Below are 20,422 nucleotides of genomic sequence, written 5' to 3' on the forward strand. Positions count from 1 at the left end.
CTCTAGCCCTCTTGAGGGAAAGCATCAGACAGTGCTGAGCTTAACTCCTCTGAAATGAAGAGGGAGAGCCACCGGGAGAGTCATTTTCTCGACCCTATTGAGTTTCCACGGCTCCTGCAATCATTTCTAGAGATTCCTGTCTTATATCCAGAAGCGTCCGCATAAACTGGCATGAGAGGCATCTGTGAGAAGGGACCTACCCACATGCGCGGGGGTTAGCTTCCCCCAGCCCCACTGAGCCCCAGTGTAGGGACCAGAGAAACGAGCGTCTCTACTTCCCTTGCTGCTTTGGGCGAGGGAAACTGAGCATCCGACTGACCGTATCTCCTCTTCACTCAAAATCTTTCAACAGCTTTTCAGGGTCTAGACTGGGATTTGAATTCTATGGAAATTCTTTTCTAAAAAAAAATTTTTTTTTTAGTGTTTATTTATTTTTGAGACAGAGGGAGACAGAAAATGAGTGGGGGGAGGGGCATAGACAGATGGAGACACAGAATCTGAAACAGGCAGGCCCCGGACTCTGAGCGGTCAGCACAGAGCCCGACGCGGGGCTCAAACCCACGAACTGTGAGATTGTGACCTGAGCCGAAGTCGGACACTGAACCGACTGAGCCACCCAGGCGCCCCTCTATGGAAATTCTTAATTCTGGTGTTCTACAATTTGTTCTCAACATGTCTTTGCACATCATGCTCCCCTAGTCCCAGACAGCTGCTCCAACACGACCAGTGTCCTTCAGATGCTCTGGACATTACACTCCTCCTTCCCCCTAGTGTGGCCTCTTCCCTCTACCAAATTTTACCCATCAAGGTATATTTACCAAACTCAAATCCTCATGACATACTCACTGACTACAAGTCTCTTAGAAGCTTTTGACAGTTAGACTTTTTTTTTTTTTTTTTTAAAGTGAGCTCTCCACCTGAAGTGGGGCTTGAACTCCTGACCCCGAGATCGAGTCACACGCGCCACTGACCGAGCCAGCCGGGGGCCACTGGCAATCGCACTTCCTGATATCCCCTTCTGGTGCTTAACAGGCTCTTGGACAAAAAGGAGTCACTGATAAATACTGGCTGGTTAAACGACAAAAACTGGCTCATCCCTCGAGAGCGAAAAAAGGAGGAAGAACAGCAAAGTTCTAGGACGCTTTTCTGCTCCTCCGCGTAGTCTAGGTTTGTACCACCATCACCAGAGGTGACGGTGGCGAACTGGCAGCGTTCTGGGCCGAAAATCAGACTCTGAGAAGTCTGTGAGGTTTTTCTGGATTGGGGTAATCAAGCTTGATTATTCCAACAACGTCTCGTGAAAGCTAGAAGGCCCGGACAAACAAGGAGGGATGACAGGCCGGGGAGGACCCCGTGGCTCCGGCTGCGCGGTCACCCCCTCGCCCCGCCTCACCTTCAGCCCGGTGTAGAGGTCCCGGTGCAGCCTCTCCATGATGAGCAGCACAGCGATGCTAGAGCCGCCGCCGTAGCCGTAGTCGATGACTGAGCCGTGGAGGTCCACCAAGCGCTCGTGCTTCGGCAGAGACCTGGTGGGAACGAGAGAGGCCGCGGCTGCCGTGCTCCGGTCTCACCCTGCACAGCGTGCCGCCACGTGGGAAAGGATACCCCAGAGACCACCCTCAGTCCAGGTCCAGGGGGAACGGCCCTCGGTACAGAGGAAAGGGAAAGACAATGGCCTCCAGTGAGGACAAAGCGTCACAGAATCTAGAGACGGACGGGCCGCAAGGACTAAGGAAGAAGTCCAACGGGAGACGGAGTCCGTGAGAAATCAGGATGGCGGGGAGAGGGCAAGCAAAGCCACTGAAGGCCTGGCAGAGAGCACGTGACTGGAACAAACCCAGAAATACTGTCCACGACACCCTGGGGCACAGGAATGGAGAGACCAGGGACGCTGCAGCTCTTGGTACAAAAGTCGTGTCGGCTTCTGGCTTTTTCTCTGGATCTTTTCCCACAGGGATGAACGACAGGAGAACCCACCTCATGTAGTGAAACTCCAAAGCCAGGTCATTCCAGTGCTTCTCATCCGGAGGGACGACCGACTTGAGGGCACACGGGAAGTGTCCTCCCCAGTTGTCACACAGGTACACCACACCGTACTGGCCCCGGCCCAGTTCCTGACCCAGTTTAGGTTTACCTATGAAATACAGAGACAGGGATGAAGCAGGAGGAATGGGAGCCTGCCTCTTGCTCTTGGGGTTGTGGGTTCGAGCCCCACGTTGAGTGTAGAGGTTACTTAAAAATAAAACCTTAAAGACTGCCTATGAAGAAAATATATATCTTGTTTAAGAAAAAAGGGAAAAAAAAAGGATTCTTAGACACAGACCTAAAAGTAGGAAGTTATAATTCTGACAGTACTGGAAACTAGTAGAAAGTACCCTAACTGGTCCGATTTATTTATTTTTTTAATGTTTATTTATTTTTGAAAGGGGGGGAGGGGCACAGAGAGAGGGAGACACAGGATCTGAAGCAGGCTCCAGGCTCTGAGCTGTCAGCACAGAGCCTGACGTGGGGCTCGAACCCACCAACTGTGAGATCATGACCTGAGCCAAAGTCAGACGCTTAACCGACTGAGCTACCTAGGTGCCCCTAACTGGTTTGATTTAAATAAACCTGTCATGTCACCTGAACTATACAAATAGCAGGACCAGGGGCGCCTGGGTGGCTCAGTCGGTTAAGCGTCGACTTCAGCTCAGGTCATGATCTCGCGGTCCGTGAGTTCGAGCCCCGCGTCAGGTTCTGTGCTGACAGCTCAGAGCCTGGAGCCTGTTTCAGATTCTGTGTCTCCCTCTCTCTCTGACCCTCCCCCGTTCATGCTCTGTCTCTCTCTATCTCAAAAATAAATAAACGTTAAAAAAAAAAAAAGAAATGGATTCTGTAACAAATAGTGGGACCAAACAGACTTTAGGGTTTCAAAAACCCATCAGTGGGTGCTTAGGTAGCTTTGCAAGGAAACAGCGTTAGAGGTAGAACATGCGAACGCCAGGTATCCAGAAACTTCTCCCAATTTACTTGGGAAAGACAGGGACTCACGATGTAGCAAGACATCCTGTAAAGAACGGCTTTCCAGAGAAAGGCGAGCCAGGCGGGGGGCATGATCCTTGCGAACCTTCAACCAGAGATCTTCTGTTTTCTCCAACCGACCTGAGTGGCCAGCTTCTAGCTGGAAGAGAAACAGAAAGAAGACACGTGACTTTCCCAGTCCCTAGTTTGGCTTCCTCACCTATTATATGGGGACCATAATATCTACCTGCTGAGGACAACTGAGAGAGTTACCCAAGCTGTGCAGAACACGGCTCCGACACTGGCATCCAGGGAGCTCTCGATAAATAACCACTTTGCCTGCTGGATGCGCCATCTCCACACCCGCCCCTCTATACACACGTACACACATGTGCACGCGTGCACACGCACACACACACGCGCGCGCACACTCTGAGGGGACAAGCACATGTCACATAACTGTGAACCAGTGTGAAAGTTACAAAGTCCTCCTCCTCTGTGACTCATTTCTAAAATACCAAATAAATAAAATTCCTACCCCTTGATTTTCATTCCTCACTCGGTGAAATGGGGAGAAATTAACCGAGTTCCCTTCATGTTCCCAAGAGTTAGAAAAATCTCCACGTGAAAAATGTACTGATGAAACTTCCTATAACATGATATTATCCTTTAACATATAGGAAGAAGATACACTGATGATTTTAGAAAAATTACACGCAGAGCAGTGGGCAAAATACTGCTCGACAGGTAAGGCTCCTCTCTCTCTTCCGACATACGCACCTGCCGCAAGGAGGCTGCAAAAGCCTCGTGCGAACTGTTGAGTCGGGTCCGGAACTGGCTGCAAATGCTCTTGGCCAACTTAGAGGCACTGAGGCTCTCGATGGCTTCCTGGGCCACCTTCCTCTTCCATTCCAGTGTGATGGCGGGTGGGCTCACCCATGTGATACGCTGGATGATCTGCGGGAAGAAGAGAGGAAGAACATGCAAGGGTGGGGACAGGAGCCACCAGAAAGAGCCGACGCCCTTCCCCTCTGGGCTACCCACTCGTTAGGAGCAGGCTAGTAAGAGAGCAGCCACGTGAAGGCCAAGATTCCTCTCCCATTCCATCTACCTCATAATCAGGGCTCAGACCAAAGGAAAGCATCAAAGAACACTAGGCCTAGTCTATGGGCTCACAAACCCTCACTACATACAGTCAGCGCCGGGGGCGCCCGGAATTCCCTTTCTGAACTCAGTATGGAATAAGAGCCACATCAAATTCCAGAAAAGAAACCACACAAATGGCCTCTGGCAGGAAAGCCTGATTCTGAGAAAACATTTCGGCTGGGGAGAAAGGAATCTGAAGAAGCTAGTGAAGGAGAGTCTTACGGCTGCATAAAATATTTAAACGCACCATTCTCAAGCGTTAAAGTGGCTCCGTTCCCAATTATCTCAGAGCTGGCATAAACCAGAACTGTCTTGGACAGGCAAATCGGGACAAACGGCCACCTACCTACGCCAACAGAAGATCCTAGACATCAGCTGCTATTGGTGACTAAGGTTCTGAGCCAACCAGGGCCAGAGAATGTTTCTCTAAGCAAGCCCCACCTGTTTGATTTGCTCCCACAGCATCCTTGTAACCGAGGACCCTGAGTGAAACGTAACTTCGACGTGATAGGCGGCATTTAAGATCTGGAAGAGAACACACAAACCAAAGTCAATACGCCCTGAGAAGAGGGGCTGATTAGAAAATGTGATAAATAGTATTTACGTAAGGCAGGGTCCAGTTTCAAGGTTCCCAAATAGACCCATCGATACGAGTGCAGAGTCGACGCAGGTGCATCATCGGTTCTGCGGCTCTCTGGGCCCCTTTCCTTCCCTCTTCACCTTCTAGCTCATCACCCGAACTGCGACTGTGCAGGTCACAAGCCCCTCCGACAGGCAGTGCTCATGTGACGGAAAAGTTCAATATAATTCAAAGGGGATGGGCAGAGGGGTGAAAGGGCAACTCCAAGCTAACTTGAGGCTGGGTTTCTGTGTGGTGTCTGCTTTGTGCGTCACCTGTGACACGGTATCTTGGCCATTCTGCGAGTACCTGTTTGAGATAATTACTGGTGATGTGAACTGAGACATCCTGGGACTTCTCCAGGCTCTGCAGGCACCGTTCCAGGGTGCCGACGAAGCTCTCGCGCAGGTAATCCACTGAGCTGATCAGCTTGTTCGCCACCGCCTGATTAAGCCGGGAGATGATGAGCTCCTGTATCTGTCGGATGCAGCATTTGATTTCTCTGGTGCCCACTGGCTCTCCGTTCTCAGGGACAATGACATCTATGGAGGCAGAGAAAGAAGCCAGTGGGCTGTGAGAGGAAGGGGCAGGCACTGAGAATAAGGGCCTCCCCCAACCAAAGCCGAGGAGCTACCAGCACGATGGCTGTAAAAGACACGGCTGGCTGACGAGCTCTGACCTTCAGTATGATCCGGGGCCATGCGATCCTCTACTACTTAGGCATCTAAGAATACTGAGAAAAAGCAACTGTGTCTAGAACGAGCCCATTGATTTTTGTCAGCTTTCATGTCGCATTTATAGGAGGAGGATCATTTATTGAGTGCAGACCATTTGACAGGCACCATACTAAGTATTTTATATATGCAATCGAATTTAATCCTCACAATAACCTTGTCAGGTGGGTATTTTTTTTTTAATGTTTTATTTTTGAGGGGGCGTGAGAGGGGGAGGGACAGAGAGAGAGGGAGACAGATGATCAGAAGCGGGCCCTGCGCTGACAGCAGCGAGCCCGATGTGGGGCTAGAACTCAACAAACCGTGAGATCGTGACCTGAGCCGAAGTCGGGCACTCAGCTGCCTGAGCCTCCCAGGCGCCCCTGTCAGGTGAGTATTATTGGTCACATTTTACGGGTTGGGAGACAGTCTCAAAGAAAGGACAAAGGCGGCACCCGGAAGGGTGCGGTTAGGAAGTAATACGGCTAGCATTTGAACCCAAAGCTCAGGGACTGCAAAGCCTCTGTAACCTTTCACACTGCCTAGTTCCTGGAAAAACCCGAGAGTTGGGGATTCAGCACTGATCAATTGCTAGATAAATAAAAAGTAAAACTGGAACACTGTCACCATCCAGCTACCTCCCAGAATCAGAAATCTGTTTTGCCAGCCAGAGGACAGAACTTAAGAGAAGACAAGTTACCTGCAAAAACTCCACTCCTAAAAAGGCACTCTCATGTCTACTGTGGGAATTTAAATCGGTGCTACCTCTTTTGGAGGAGATCCCATAACATCTAACAAAAAAAAATTGTTTTTAATCTATCAGAATTTTAAGCTAACCAACAAATCAACAAAATCACCTACATTCCCTTTGACCTAACTATTCTATGTATGTAGGTATTACCTTTAAAAAAAAAAAAAAAAGGCTTTTCTTTAATACATTTTTCAAATGTTTATTTATATTTGAGAGAGACAGGGAGAGACAGAGAGAGAGAGAGAGAGAACGAGTGGGAGAGGGGCAGAGATACAGAGACAGAATCTGAAGCAGGCTCCAGGCTCCGAGCTGTCAGCACACAGCTCGACGTGGGGATCAAACCCACGAACCGTGAGATCATGACCTGGGCCAGAGTCAGACGCTTAACTGACTGAGCCACCCAGGCACCCCAAAAGTCTTTTCTGAAGTGTGTATGCCATATAGCCAGCATACCTGCATTACCTTTATTTAAACAAAACAAAACAAAATGAAACAAAACAAAAAAACGGTACCAGAAATCTGGTTCCCCAGGCCAGCTGGTAAATCTTCTGGCCTCTTCTAAATTTACTTATTGCATCAAAGGTCTCCAGGAAGAACTTAGAACAAGGTTAAGTAGTAGCCACGCAAGTCTCGTCTAACACACAGCCGAGTACGGAAGTGGCTTCACAAATCCATCATGCAGTTAACAGAGCCAGACGTCTGATCTACACGCTCCCAGTTCCCCCTGCGTCTGTTGAACTAACCACCGCTTCCCAGGCACCAAACTTGGTGTACTTGGCACCTAATATACAGTCAAATATTTCACGGTCTGCCCACCTTTACCAAGGGCTCTGTGCCACTGGCACTGATGTGCCAGCTTTGTTTCGGTGAGTCGGAAGCCCTCCTAGCATCTCCACTGCAAGTCCTCCCTACGGGGGGAATTCACCAAAGACGTATCTTTGCTCATCTTTAGAAAGACCTGTAAGAGATAAGGCACCTGTGTTTGCTAGAGTCAACTCTATGTCCTTTGTATAAGCGTGACACGGCCGTATACCATCATTCGCACGCTCATTCGGGCTCTGAAGAGGTACCATCCACAGACTCTGTGTTATCTGCTGTAAGAGATGTGAAAATGTTATCTAGAAGAGGCCTTGAAGGCTAGGTAGGATTTGCAAATTCCCAAATAAAGGACATTTTGGGTTTAGGGCAGAACAGGAGCAAAGAAAAAGTAAAGGAAGCATATGGAGGACAGCAAGCAGTTGAGACCAACTGAAATAGAAATTACAGGAAAGTGCACATTGGGAAAGAGGAAGAGGAAAGTCGGTCAGACTTTGGAAGATCTTTAACACTAGGCTCATAAGTCTAAACTTAGTCTGTAGGAACAGGGAGCCACGAAAGATGAACTGGAGAAAGGAGAGAAAGATGTCCGGGGGAGCAACAGGTTAACAGCAGTTCAGGCAGACCACAGAAGAGGCAGCAGAAAAGCAAAGGTAGATATGAAACAGGGACGAAGACTCGTCAGGACCCGGCGGCAGACCGGATGCAGGACGAGGGAAAGCAAAGAGCCGGAGACCAGGCTGAGCCTTGGGAGCCGGTTATGAGGACGACGGTGGCGGCAGCAGCCAGAAACAGATTAAGAAGCAGGAAAGCATGGAAATTAACTCAGAAATAAGACCGTTAGATTCAAATTCTGCCCTTACTCTTCAGTAGCTATGTGACCTTGAGCAAATTACTTAACCTGCCTGAGCCTCAGTTCCCTCATCAAGAAGATGGCAATGTACAGAATCCGCAGGGAGACTGGAAAAGAAAAAGAAAAAGAAAAGAAAGGAAAAGAAAAGAAAAAAAAACTGATGCTAGCTCCCACGTAAGACATTCTGACTGGGGTGCCTGGATGGCTCAGGCAGTTAAGTGTCCGACTCTTGTCTCGACTCAGGTCATGATCCTGCACTTCACAGGTTCGAGCCTTGAGTCGGTCTCTATGCTGACAGCACAGAGCCTCCCTGGATCCTCTCTCCCCCTCACTCTCTGACCCTTCCCCTTTCACGTACGCTCGCTCTCTCAAAAAGAAAGAAGGAAAGAAAACGAAAAGAAAAGAAAAGGAATTCTCACTAATAGGTCTGCAGTGCTCTGCGGTGGTATCGAACATTTATATTTTCTTTTTTTTTTTTTTTTTTTTTTTTAAATTTTTTTTTTTCAATGTTTTTTATTTATTTTTGGGACAGAGAGAGACAGAGCATGAACGGGGGAGGGGCAGAGAGAGAGGGAGACACAGAATCGGAAACAGGCTCCAGGCTCCGAGCCATCGGCCCAGAGCCTGACGCGGGGCTCGAACTCACGGACCGCGAGATCGTGACCTGGCTGAAGTCGGACGCTTAACCGACTGCGCCACCCAGGCGCCCATATATTTTCAAAGAGCCTCCCAGCAGATTTGGATGTACAGCCGGGACTGAGAACCCAAAGGGTAACTTGCAAACGACTTCCCTTTAATGAACAGGTGGTAGGGCTCACGTTCCTGCAGGGAGGTCCACAGACCAGTCAGTATGCAAGGTCAGCCACACCTAAACGTCAGCCCCAAAAGACCTGACCCATCACCGTGGCCCAATTTTCTTAACAGCCATCCATGAAGAATGGGGCTTCCAGAAAAGCTGAAAACAGGACTTTGGGAAATCCTCCTGAGCTGGGTTTCGGGAGCAGCCTGGAAAGAAAATGAGATCACGACACACACAGAAAGGACCAATAAGGAAGCATGGGCCATGCCGAAGGTTAAAGCCAAGGTTAAAGCATGACTTAGTAACATTCTTCTCCAGAAGAATTCTTCTCCACTAACATTCTTCTCCAGTTGGAGCTCTTCTCCAGCTCCATCAAGGTCAAGGGGATACAGACACAAACTGGAGATTAAAGAGCACTATTAGGATGAACTTACCAGAAGCTGGACTGCCAGTCCTGGGAAGGAATGACAGCGGAATCTTCCAGGAAGGCCTCTGAGAACAAGGGAGGCCACTCTGGCTAAATGATTTAAGGTGGGCTCCTGCTAATGACGGTTGGGTAGATGAGATCCTCCTGAGTTTCCTTTGGCCCTCAGAATTAATTGACTCAATTTCTGGTTAGCAAAGGGTTAAAGAATCCTCTGGTCCCAGTAGCCCACGCCCAGCTCTCTAGGACCTACCTTTAAATTCCATGTTGGCAGCATCATCCAGAAGTTCCTCCTTCATGGTGTTCAGCGTCTCGACAATCATGTCCTTCATTTCCTCCTGCTTTCGGTTGGCAATATTCATCAACGATTCATACAACTCATTTTCCTTTTTTCGAGTATACTCCAGACGTTTGGGAGTAATCTGCAGGTCCCGCTGCATGTCAAAGGCCTGGTTAATAAAGATGTCAAGGGAGCGGCAGTGCACCAGATTCAGGGCCCTGGCCGCGTCCACCAGGCGGGTCTGTAGCACCTGGTGAGAAAACGTGCTCAAGTGTCTCAGTTTCTCACTTTGTTCCACCAACATGCTCTGAGCTTTAGTGTCTTGGCCAGGAGCCCCACAGTTACAGTGACTGCTGCTCAGATAGCCCAGGCCAATCAGCTGGTGATGGAGCGGTGACCTTTCGTTCTCCAGTCTTCTGGTAGAGGAGGCAATGATCTCCGAGCCCAGCTTCGGCACTTTGAAAAAGAATACGGGAAAGGAGAAATACTTTCGGATTTCCTGAAGCTCTCGCTCATCCCTCTCAGAGAGTTCATCTTTGTGGAGTGCATAGGTTATCACAGGCAAGAAATCGTTCACCAAGTCACCCAGAACATCCACTGCAGGCCGGAGGCCTTGGCACGGTGCTACCACAATGTCCACTTCCTAGAAGGGGAAGGGGGGGGGGGGTCATATCAGCACTTCAGGGTCAGAACCAATCCTTGCCTCCCCTGAGTCCCACACTGAGACCAAAGTCCAGATCTGTGATGGGCCAATGGGACTTCGGTACGCCCCCATCATTTGTCCAACTCCTTCCTGGGTTACCAACACTCCCTGGTGCAGCCTGTGCAGACAGGCACTTGTCTAGAGAGAGAAAGCAGTCAGTAGAAAGGATGGCCGTCTCTTTAGCCACTTCAGAAAAAAGAATTTAGTTCCTGGCTTCCCTCGTTGTTTGGAAACACCTATAGATACCCTCCGATGAAGGAGTAACACAAGTAATGGAAGGAGAAAGAAGTGCTGTGGAAATTTTCAGCTCAGGAGTGAGGCTGTCTGGAACTTTCCTCCCACTCCAGTCCTCGCTCATTGCACTTGCCCAACCTTTCAGAGCCAGCTAACTCCCAGACCAACTCCCAAGCGGGCTTCCAACCTGCCTGTGTACTCATGTCATGCCCTAGAGAGTCCTTCCTCGAACATAATCCCAAGCACTCTCTACTTCTCCTTTCCTTAATGTTCAACACATTTATACTTTATTTTTTGAAAACCCATTTTCCCTATTAGCCTGTCAACCCTTTGAGGGCAGGGACCATGTCCACCTTGTTCGCTATTGTAACTCCAGTGCCTAACACATGGGCCTCAATATTGTTGAGTCAATCAAGCAACAAACTAAAAACCAGGTTTGGCCAACATTGTTACTGTCCTATTCTGAAAGTCTGCAGGTATCTCAAAGTCTTAGCCACCTAAGTCTTGGTAATACCTTCATTCTCATGATCACTTGGTACAAGACTAAGGTTTGCCTATCCAGTATTTAGCCTCTGCATTATTGGGAAGGCAATGGTCTTTACAGACAAGGTGGCCAATAACGGGGTGGGGCTTTTGGGAGAACTCTCTAGAGGGGGTTTGACCCTCCCAGGAAGCACACTCTCTGGCCTCAGCCTTCTTGCCAGTGGCAAGATGACGTCAGCCCGCAGCCCTAAGGCAAACCTGAGGGTAGAAGCCAGCACTGAGGTTGATGGAGCAAAAAGAAACAGGGGGCTTGGGTCCCTGGCGACCGCAGAGCCGCCACACCAGCCTAGCTTCAGACTTCTTTCACGAGGGAAAAACAAGTTAACCTCTATCTTGTTTAAGCAAGCCCGTTTTTCAGATTGTCTGTTACATGTGATTGAACCCAGTCATAACGGATATACCCAAGATCTTAAAGTGAGTTTCAAGCACGAGCTTTGGTTTAGAAACAAACGTCTACAGGTCCTTTCCTAGCCAACAGTTTTTGTTTTGTGTTCTACTTTTTTTTTTTTAATTTATTTATATCGAGAGAAAGAGACAGCATGCGCACATATGTGCGTGCGTGCGAGTGGGGGAGGGGCGAGGGGAGAGGGACTATCTCAAGCGGGCTCCAGTGTCAGCAGAGTCCAATTCGGGGTTCGAACTCATGACCCCTAAGATCATGACCTGAGTCGAAATCAAGAGTCAGACACTTAACCGACTGAGCCACCCAGGTGCCCCTGTGCTCTGCTTCTTTCCTGAGGATCCTGAGGCAGTTAAGAGCATATATTTCCATCCACTGCACATGCTGCTTTTCTCTATCTTTGAAACTGTCTACTCTGCCCGGCATCCCAGACCTAAGGGTCAACCCGGAGACTCATGCCCTATCACCGCTGCAGGCACACTAACTCCTGATGTCTTCAGGGATCTGCAATTCCAAATCAATCCTCCACAGAATTCTAGCACATTTGACAGAGTTATAAAAGAAATCAGCGCGAATCTGCTCATTTGTGCCCTTAACATTTGTCAGATGTTGCAAATTTACTTTATTTGAAATGTAAAAGATTTGCAGTTGTTTATTTTCTTTCAGATTGATATTCTGTTTTCATTCCTTACCTGACTGAGCAGCAGGCATTTTTGACGAAAAACATTTTTAAATAAAAACCTGGGACCTTTTAAGTAGGAAAGGACTAGAAAATGCCAGCCTATTGTCTCTTGTACTCTGTGTGTGTGTGTGTGTGTGTGTGTGTGTGTGTGTGTGTGTGTGTGTGAGAGAGGGGGGGGGGGGATCTCCCATCTCCAGAAAAGCACAAGGTCTCATCTTCCCCAGTAAATAACTAGTAAGTTTAATTCACAGATGGGTCACATAACTGTTATCTGGCTGGCCGCTGTGAACTCCCTAAAGCTAAAAGTGCTTTTAACATCTCACCAATTATGGTTTGAGCAAACACTAAAAATCCACCTACTTTCCATCCAAGCCTAGGCCAAAAAGAAATCTGCTGTTTCATCTATGCCTCGAAATGCAGGAAATGTCTTCTGGTTGGTAGACTAGTCTGACACTCATCCCACTGTTCCAAACAAACCCCCTTTCACTACCCTGAGTCACACTGCTACAGCATGAATCACTTCGCGAGGGCATATTCAAAGAGTGGGCAAGAACTTGTAAGGCTGAGAGCAGAAGACATAATTGCCTGAATGCCAGCATTATAATACATAATAATTTAATAATGATGGGAAGAGAATCCCAAGGAATGAAAACTTATAATAAGGTAGAGAATTATAGGTGAATATGCTTTTTCAAATAAATATTTTAAACTTGCAAACCTTTCTTAAACATATACATTTTTAAAGCTATAATCCAATCACACTTATTATAGGAATATTATGAGAAGAAAGCCTAAAGTAGGAGTTCTTTAGAAAGTCTTCTAAGCTTTCAGGAATCATTTTCTTTGCTTGCTTATTTCAAGGGTTTTCTTAAAATTCTAAAATCAGTGTCTATTTAAAATGTCCATCTTGGGGGTGCCTGGGTGGCTCACTCGGTTAAGTGTCTGACTTCAGCTCGGATCATGATCTCACAGTTCGTGAGTTCAAGCCCTGTGTCGGGCCCTGGGTTGACAGCTCGGAGCCCGGAGCCTGCTTTGGATTCTGTGTCTCCCTCTCTCTCTGACCCTCTCGTGCTCATGCTCTGTCTCTCTGTCTTTCTCTGTCTCTCAAAAATAAGAAACGTAAAGAAAATTTTTTTTTCAATGTCCATTTTGTATATGCAAGAAAACCGAAAGCCGTGGAGTCCATCTGCACAACCAAAATCCTTCTTAGGAGAGCGCTGACTTTGTGTGCTCAGAGGTGCAAATTCTCTCTTTTTTTTTTTTTAATGGATTCTGGGCTTTCTAATGGTAGGTGCTGCCCGGTACGCTGGCACCTAGAAAGAAGGTGTCCGCTCCTAAATAGATGTTGTATGAAATGAAAATGGATAGAAGCCAAGTACTGTGCTCCTGCTCCTCGATTCCCCAGTGAGCAACCTCGCCCCGTTGGTCTCGCTCCGCCATCGTGGCTGCTAGAAGACAGGCAAAGAAGGGCTGCGGCCTGACGTCCTGGCAGAAGCACATACTAGTCTAGAACGTGCTATGTGATTCTGTGACACTTACGGTGAAGGGATGACTCATCCCTGACAGTTATAAACAAAAAGGGAAGCCAGCACTGTCTCCTGGAGACAGGGAGTGAAAAAAATAATAATTAATACAGAGAGGAGGAACCAGACCTGTTCTGGGCCCTATTATGGCCACGTGAGAGGGAGGTCTGATCTCGGGCTGTTCCCTGGAAGCTGTCTTCCTTCCTAGCACCTCAATCAGTGCCTGGCGCTTCGTGAGCATCCAATAAACAAACGTGGAATGGATGGATGAACAAATGATGCCTTCACTACTCTTCAGTAATCATGTGTGAAATCTGCTGTCTTTCAACCCGTATCCCACACATTTATCTGCAGTTGCTGTTTGCCTCTACTCTAAGAATAAAGCAGTGAGTAAGTGAGCATTTTGCTCCTAACTCGATCAGGGGGAAAGAATCTCAGGGAATCATAAGAGTATCCCATAATTCCCACTGTGAGTCACAGTGAATTCCTAAAGAGATTTCTCTTGTAGAATGCAATCTGCACAAATCTACAGAATCTGCAGAAGTTGGTATATTCACCATCAATTTTCTTGACAACATTAAGAGAATGAACAGAAAGGAGGTTGCTACCCTGCAAACACCAGAAGTGACCTCTTAGGTTTTATCTTTGATGTAAAATGACATTATCTTAAATGCCAAGAAGAAATCGCTCAATCACTGAAGAAGCCTGACCACTTCCTAAGAACACTGGCTCTTACTGGGGAAGACTCCTTAATCTATGGTTCATGGCACATCACGGAAACTCAGTTCTGGCCGAGGATGAGTATATTAACTGATGGTTCAAACAGAAGACAGCCATATACTCAGGTAGGTTGCAGATGTCTTTGCTTTCTCTACAGTTCTGACCTCAGGTTCACATCACACAGAAAAGAAGTACACAACCGGCGCGGCCTCGACCTCAATCCCTGTCCCTGTGTTCTATCTACCTTTACCATCCGTTCTCCTCCCCCGCCATTCTCACAGGACTGTTGAGAGATTTTTCCTGTTTGTTTTCACACAGGATGATTCCTCTTCATCTTTATATGGTTCCAAGAACAGATCACTCTTACATGTCAATTACATATTAAGGAAAATACCTCTCTATCCTTGCTACATTATAGAAAATGCCTTGCTGAAGATATACTGAGTAGCCTCTGTGCAATCTGCCTTGCAGCTGTATTCAACAGTGATCCAAACATCCAGTACCATAGATACAGATAAAAGCAGGAATCTGGGGGCACCTGGGTGGCTCAGTCAGTCGAGCGCCTGACTCTTTTTGGCTCAGGTCATGATCCCAGGGTTGTGGGACTGAGCCCCACATCAGGCTCTGTCCTGAGCTTGAAGCCTGCTTAAGACTCTCTCTCTCTCTCTCTCTGCCCCTCTCCCCTGCTCAGGCTTGCGCGCGCGCTCTCTCTCTCTCTCTCTCTCTCTCTCTCTCTCTCTAAAATAATAAGCAAACAATAGGAATCGGAAGCTTTATTGTCTTGTCACTACATTCATCAAAGCGGAGAGACAAAGTAGTAGCAAGAGGAAGAGAGAAGAAGGAAGGGAAACCTTTCACTTCTAACTTTGTAACTTTACCTTTTGTATTATTTACCTTTTAACAATATCTTTCTCTTCTTTCATTACAGAAGTATTTCATAATGACTTATGAAGAACTTTGTCTCTAACTAGAGCAGGATAATAACTGTAAGTAAGCTGGAACCAGAGTGACTTAGGTTGGACAAGAGGAAGGAGTGCCAACATGGCTGTCAGGGAAAGGACTGGTAACTGACGGGGAGGGAAATTCTCTTCTCGAGGACACTGATTAGGACACCCAGGGAGGAGGGGACGGACGGACGGTGTGCCAGACACTGTGCTAAGTGCTTGACACACACCCTCTCATTTAGGCCTCACACCAGTCCTCAAAGACACGGACTGTCACCCCCCCCCTCCCTTGCCAACGAGGGAACCAGCACAGCCACACAGTTAACTGACAAAGCCAGCACGTAAATCCAGGTCCGACAGACTACAGAGAGCATGTTTAAGCAGTTACCGAAGGTCCACTGTGTGTCGGGAAGCGTCCGGGCTGACGTTGGGGAAGTTCTGAAAAAAGGATAAGGGATGGACAAGGTGACTTTAGGGATCCTAACAATCCTAGTTCCCGGGTTAAAAAGTATATCCTACCAAGCAAAGGCTCTGCCGTGAGACAATCCTCAGGGACTCAACTGAGATGCCAAGGAAGGAAGTCAAAAAGAGTATTTTTAATAACCCCAACTGTCTGCTGACAGTACTTTCGGCCTCTGAGTCTCTGAAATCCCCACCCCAACCATCCTCGACTCAAAGTGAAACACGCAGAGCTCTTGGTGAAAACACAGAGGGAAGCCTCCGGGCCGAAGAAAGAGGTAGACGGGATCCTGGAAAACAGGTGAAAGAGGAAGATGAAGACTATAATCTCTGGCAGATTTTCTCCCTAAGAGCTAACCCTGGAAGGCCGCAAATTGAAGCGCTGGTGGTGATCTGAGAAAACACAGCCTCGGACTCAAGCCGTTCTTTTTCCTTTTTCAAGAGCATGGAAAAAAACCAAAAAAACCACAAAAAGCCAACCTGCCTCTAAACCACCCATACCCTTACCAGGTAAATTGACCTGCAGTAGGTGTCTGCGGGTCTCTTGGCTGAGAGCCACACGTGTTGGATGGCTACGGCCCACTACATATGTCAGCGTGTGTAGGGGAAAGGCACGAGACAAGCTAAATAGGACGAGTACAGGCTCACAGTCTGGAAGGAGTTTATACTTTCGCATCTGCCTGAACCTCCGATACCCTTTATTAACGACACTTTAGTTCTCCTTTCTCTTTGCCCCATAAAATCATGGTTTCCTTACTGTAATTCTCTCTCGAGAGTATCATTCTCCCCCTCATACGTATTAACCCCAACTTTGGGTCTTTTGCCTTGGAATGGCCATTTTTTAACCTAATTCCACATACTATCTCCTAGTCCTAAAAGGTATCTTCTTGCCCTCAGGACCTTCACCCGGCTTTCTTTGTGACTTTTTACCAATTCACTGCTATTTTTCCACCTAAAGACATTCAGGAGAAGATATGGTGTCTAACCAAAGGGAAGCAACACACAACAAGTTAAGTTTTATAAGGCACCATCATAAACGCTAATGACTAGACAAAAATTTGAGAGAAGCTGATTTTCCAGCAACACTGTTTCGTAAATTTGGACGTTAAAATTTTGCTAGGAGCCTGGAGCCTGCTTCAGATTCCGTGTCTCTCTCTCTCTCTGTCCCTCCCCTGCTCACACTCTCTCTCTCAAAAATAAATAAACATTAAAAAAAATTTTTTTAATAGATTATGCCCATTGCTAGCTGCTGGCTGAGGGTTATAAAGAGAAAACTTTATGACTCCAACTGGTTAGAGTTAAAAGTAGTCAGGGAAAAAAAAAGGTCTACTTGCAACTCATTAGAGCTTGCCTAGAAACATTAGTCTACCTCAGTTCCCTGAAAGATACCCTACCAGACATCACCCTGAGCCAACGGCCATGTCAGTGTGTGGCAGTCTGGCTGCCAGGTGACAGGTACATTCATCCAAAGGGTGGGGACACACAGACCAGCAGAATAACTGTCAGTTCTGTAAGTGCCACCATAAGCAAAACGCCACAGCCAGGCTGCAGGAGTCCCGGCTCAGACTCAGAAAGTTGAATCATTTCAGCTCCTTTCTACTCCTTTTCTCATAGGTGTTCACAGGAAAAATACACACACACACTCCAGACTGAGGAAACTCTGAAGCAAACACCCATGTTCCACTGGACTTGTAAGAGAAGGTGGTAGTGTATGTGCCAGAGAGGGGGTAAGGGTGGGGAAGGGGAAGTCTGTACGTGGAGACAGATCCAGTGAGCGTGGCGAATGGTGAAATACGTCGCCAACTGGAAAGGACTATGTTTTAACACTAAACGAGGTTACAGAAACTAACGGCTTGACTCTGTTCCCCTGCTGCTGAATTATGAACTGGGAATCTCAGGGGACCCAGAGCTACAAAGCTGGGAATACCAAACACTAAGGGGCCGTGTGGGTCAGCATATTCTGGAACAAACTAAAAACGGCTAATTTATGAGAGCTTTAAAGTACCATACTAGAAGAATGACCATTGTATACAAGGGTAGGGGGAAATTCTGCTTTGATAAATTGACAGTTGAAAATGAACATCTCATTTCCCCTAATTCAATCTTGGTTTCCTTGAGCTAAGTGCTTCCTTTCTTTATCACCCTCTGCAAAACCAAATGGAAGGGCTGTTTAGAGCTAACTCACTGGTCCCAAAAATAACCGGAGCTAAACAAAAGAAAAATCTTTTTCACTGGCACAAAAATCTTCAAGGTGGCTGTGAACTGCTCCCGGCAGCAAGCTCCCAGCACTAAGGCCCGTGAATTTAATGAAGACAGGAATCCGACCACAGCGGCGGAGCAGGCCGGAGCTCCACAAAGGCAACTAAGGCTTCTCTGAGGCACAGCATCAAGGGGTTCCAAACTTAGAACCGTTGGGGTCCGTTGCTATTTCTACATCAAAACCACTGGAGACGAAAGCAGATCCGGAGAAACACTGGCTAAGGAAGCCTCACAAACCACATGAAACAGAGCACAAGAGCCTAGAGAATTCCTCAAGACTGGTGAAGAATATTCCTCAAGAAAGAAAATCCGTATTTCTGTTGTGCGGGGAGAGAAGCTGATCTGGTGGCTCGACTTCCCAACCAAGTGACCTCCTCTGCCGGTACCTCAGTTGAGTTCTCAGCACACCTCGGGGGCGGGCAAGGGGGGCTCTTCTCAGGAAGATGAGTGCTCAGACGTGCACCTGGGGAACGGCTCTCACTTTCCTGTCCAGTGCTCGCTTGAAGTACTTCAATTCATGGCACAAAAGTAAATGAGCATTAAAAATTAAAGCCAATAAGATGAAGGGATCCAGAGAAATCAATCAAAGAACGTGCCTCTCCCGCACATGGCTTTGCTCACATTCCCAGATTGTTTTTTAAAAGGCAAGAACAGGGGGGCGCCTGGGTGGCTCAGTCGGTTAAGCGTCCGACTTCAGCTCAGGTCATGATCTCAAGGGTTTGTGAGTTGAGCCCCACATCTGGCTTTGTGCTGACAGCTCAGAGCCTGGAACCTGCTTCGGATTCTGTGTCTCCCTCTCCCTCTGCCCCTCCCCTGCTCACTCTCTCTCTCTCTCTCAAAAATAAACATTAAGAAAATAAATAAAAAAGAAGACAAGAACAGGAAGAGAATCACGGCCCGGCCGACAGCAGTTACACCAGCCATCTAACGGTATTTTTTAAGCTGCAGGTTATAATGTAGCACCTCACAACATCAAGTTTAGTAGGTTTCTGTCATCATTTTTGCTAGATGAAATCAAATAGAGGAGAAGATAACAGTGTGTTTTGCAAAAAGTAAAAGTATTCTTTCATGAAATTTTATGTCAATATGTATACGTGTATACATACATATATATATATATACACACACACACATATATATGTACTAGGTCTTGATATAAAATGTTATTTCTTTTTTTTATTATTTTTTTTAATGTTTATTTATTTTAGAGACAGAGAGAGCACAAGCTGGGGAGAGAGCTGGAGACAGAATCCAAAGCAGGCTGCAGGCTCTGATCTGTCAGCACAGAGCCAGATGCAGGGCCAGAACCCATGAACCACGAGATCATGACCTGAGCCGAAGTCGGACACCCAACTGACTGAGCCACCCAGGCGCCCCTAAAATGTTATTTCTTACGGTGAATGAAATCCTTCACGTATATTTTAAGTAATGTCTACACTCAATGTGAGGCTCAAACTCACAACCCTAAGATCAAGAGTAGCATCCTCTATTGACTGAGCCAGCCAGGTGACCCCAGTGAATGAGATTCTAAGAAATTCTGAGAAAGTCTGAAAACCACTGAGCCACTGGAACCTGAAAGAACCAGACCAGGCCAGAATATCACAGAAAGACTGTGTATGGCTCAAGTATTCATGAACTGTGAAGAAGGTTCGCGGGTCAACTGAGCAGCCTCGGTCAATAAACAAGGATTACCGTCAGAGCTACCACCAGGGTCCTCCAAGAACCCTCTCGGCAACCCTGGAGCTAAGGATCGCGAGCTCTCCGTGTGAAAACAGAGGAAAGCCGCTGCCGAAACTCAGCTCAGAGAAAACGCTGGCTTGTGCACACAGCCCCTCTAGCATTTATCAAGATAAAAGAAATCTGGTCTCTGGAAGGAAATGAGATGACACTTTCTACTTCTGGAGTCTCAGAGGCCATGGTCACAACCGAAGGACTCATTCATTGACTAGAAGATCAGGCGTTTTAGAACAGGGGTAGGTAAGGAGGCTACGAGAAAGCAGCAGCAAATTTCCTAGTCCTGCTAGACTAGCCCTTCCTTTCCGGCACAGCTGACCAACGTGAAGAGACTCTCTGTTCTGAGCAGGTCTGCATTCTTTTCAACGTTTTTGTTTTTTTTTTTTTTTTTTTATTTATTTTTGGGACAGAGAGAGACAGAGCATGAACGGGGGAGGGGCAGAGAGAGGGAGACACAGAATCGGAAGCAGGCTCCAGGCTCTGAGCGGTCAGCCCAGAGCCTGACGCGGGGCTGGAACTCACGGACCGCGAGATCGTGACCTGGCTGAAGTCGGACGCTCAACCGACTGCGCCACCCAGGCGCCCCAGGTCTGCATTCTTTTAATCTTACCCACTCCTGACCCCTGACAGAGTCACCTTCTTGGCCGAGCCTCACTCGGTCTAATCAGTCAGCCCAGTCCTAGCTAGAGGGTAGCAGAGGAAGCCAGCACAAGAGCTGAGTCCTTCCTAAGTGGAGACAGGAATACCAGATAGTCAATATGATCTGTCGGAAGATGCTCCAAGAGGTGTAGCCCTCTCTCGGGAGTTCACTTCAAAAGAG

General features: G+C 47.5%; 1 protein-coding gene and 1 long non-coding RNA gene across 3 annotated transcripts in view; one reads left to right on the top strand and one right to left on the bottom strand.

Annotated features, from left to right (window-relative positions):
* The window catches only part of LOC131496029 (uncharacterized), a 42,603-nt gene extending 25,872 nt beyond the window's left edge, over positions 1-16,731 (top strand). Inside the window, exons 3-4 of the long non-coding RNA XR_009254273.1 lie at positions 3,681-3,747; positions 16,507-16,731. This is a non-coding gene — a long non-coding RNA (uncharacterized LOC131496029). The remainder of the gene's footprint in view (positions 1-3,680; positions 3,748-16,506) is intronic.
* The window catches only part of DSTYK (dual serine/threonine and tyrosine protein kinase), a 50,912-nt gene that overhangs the window by 9,894 nt on the left and 20,596 nt on the right, over positions 1-20,422 (bottom strand). For both annotated transcript variants that reach the window (XM_058701144.1, XM_058701145.1), the window contains exons 3-9: positions 9,375-10,044; positions 5,075-5,307; positions 4,588-4,671; positions 3,781-3,957; positions 3,031-3,160; positions 1,978-2,134; positions 1,394-1,526 (exon numbers count right to left, since the gene is read on the bottom strand). In XM_058701144.1, the coding sequence (XP_058557127.1) occupies positions 1,394-1,526; positions 1,978-2,134; positions 3,031-3,160; positions 3,781-3,957; positions 4,588-4,671; positions 5,075-5,307; positions 9,375-10,044 (1,584 nt within the window). The remainder of the gene's footprint in view (positions 1-1,393; positions 1,527-1,977; positions 2,135-3,030; positions 3,161-3,780; positions 3,958-4,587; positions 4,672-5,074; positions 5,308-9,374; positions 10,045-20,422) is intronic.

Source organism: Neofelis nebulosa, chromosome 15, assembly GCF_028018385.1.
Source record: "Neofelis nebulosa isolate mNeoNeb1 chromosome 15, mNeoNeb1.pri, whole genome shotgun sequence".
NCBI classification, from domain to species: domain Eukaryota; kingdom Metazoa; phylum Chordata; class Mammalia; order Carnivora; family Felidae; genus Neofelis; species Neofelis nebulosa.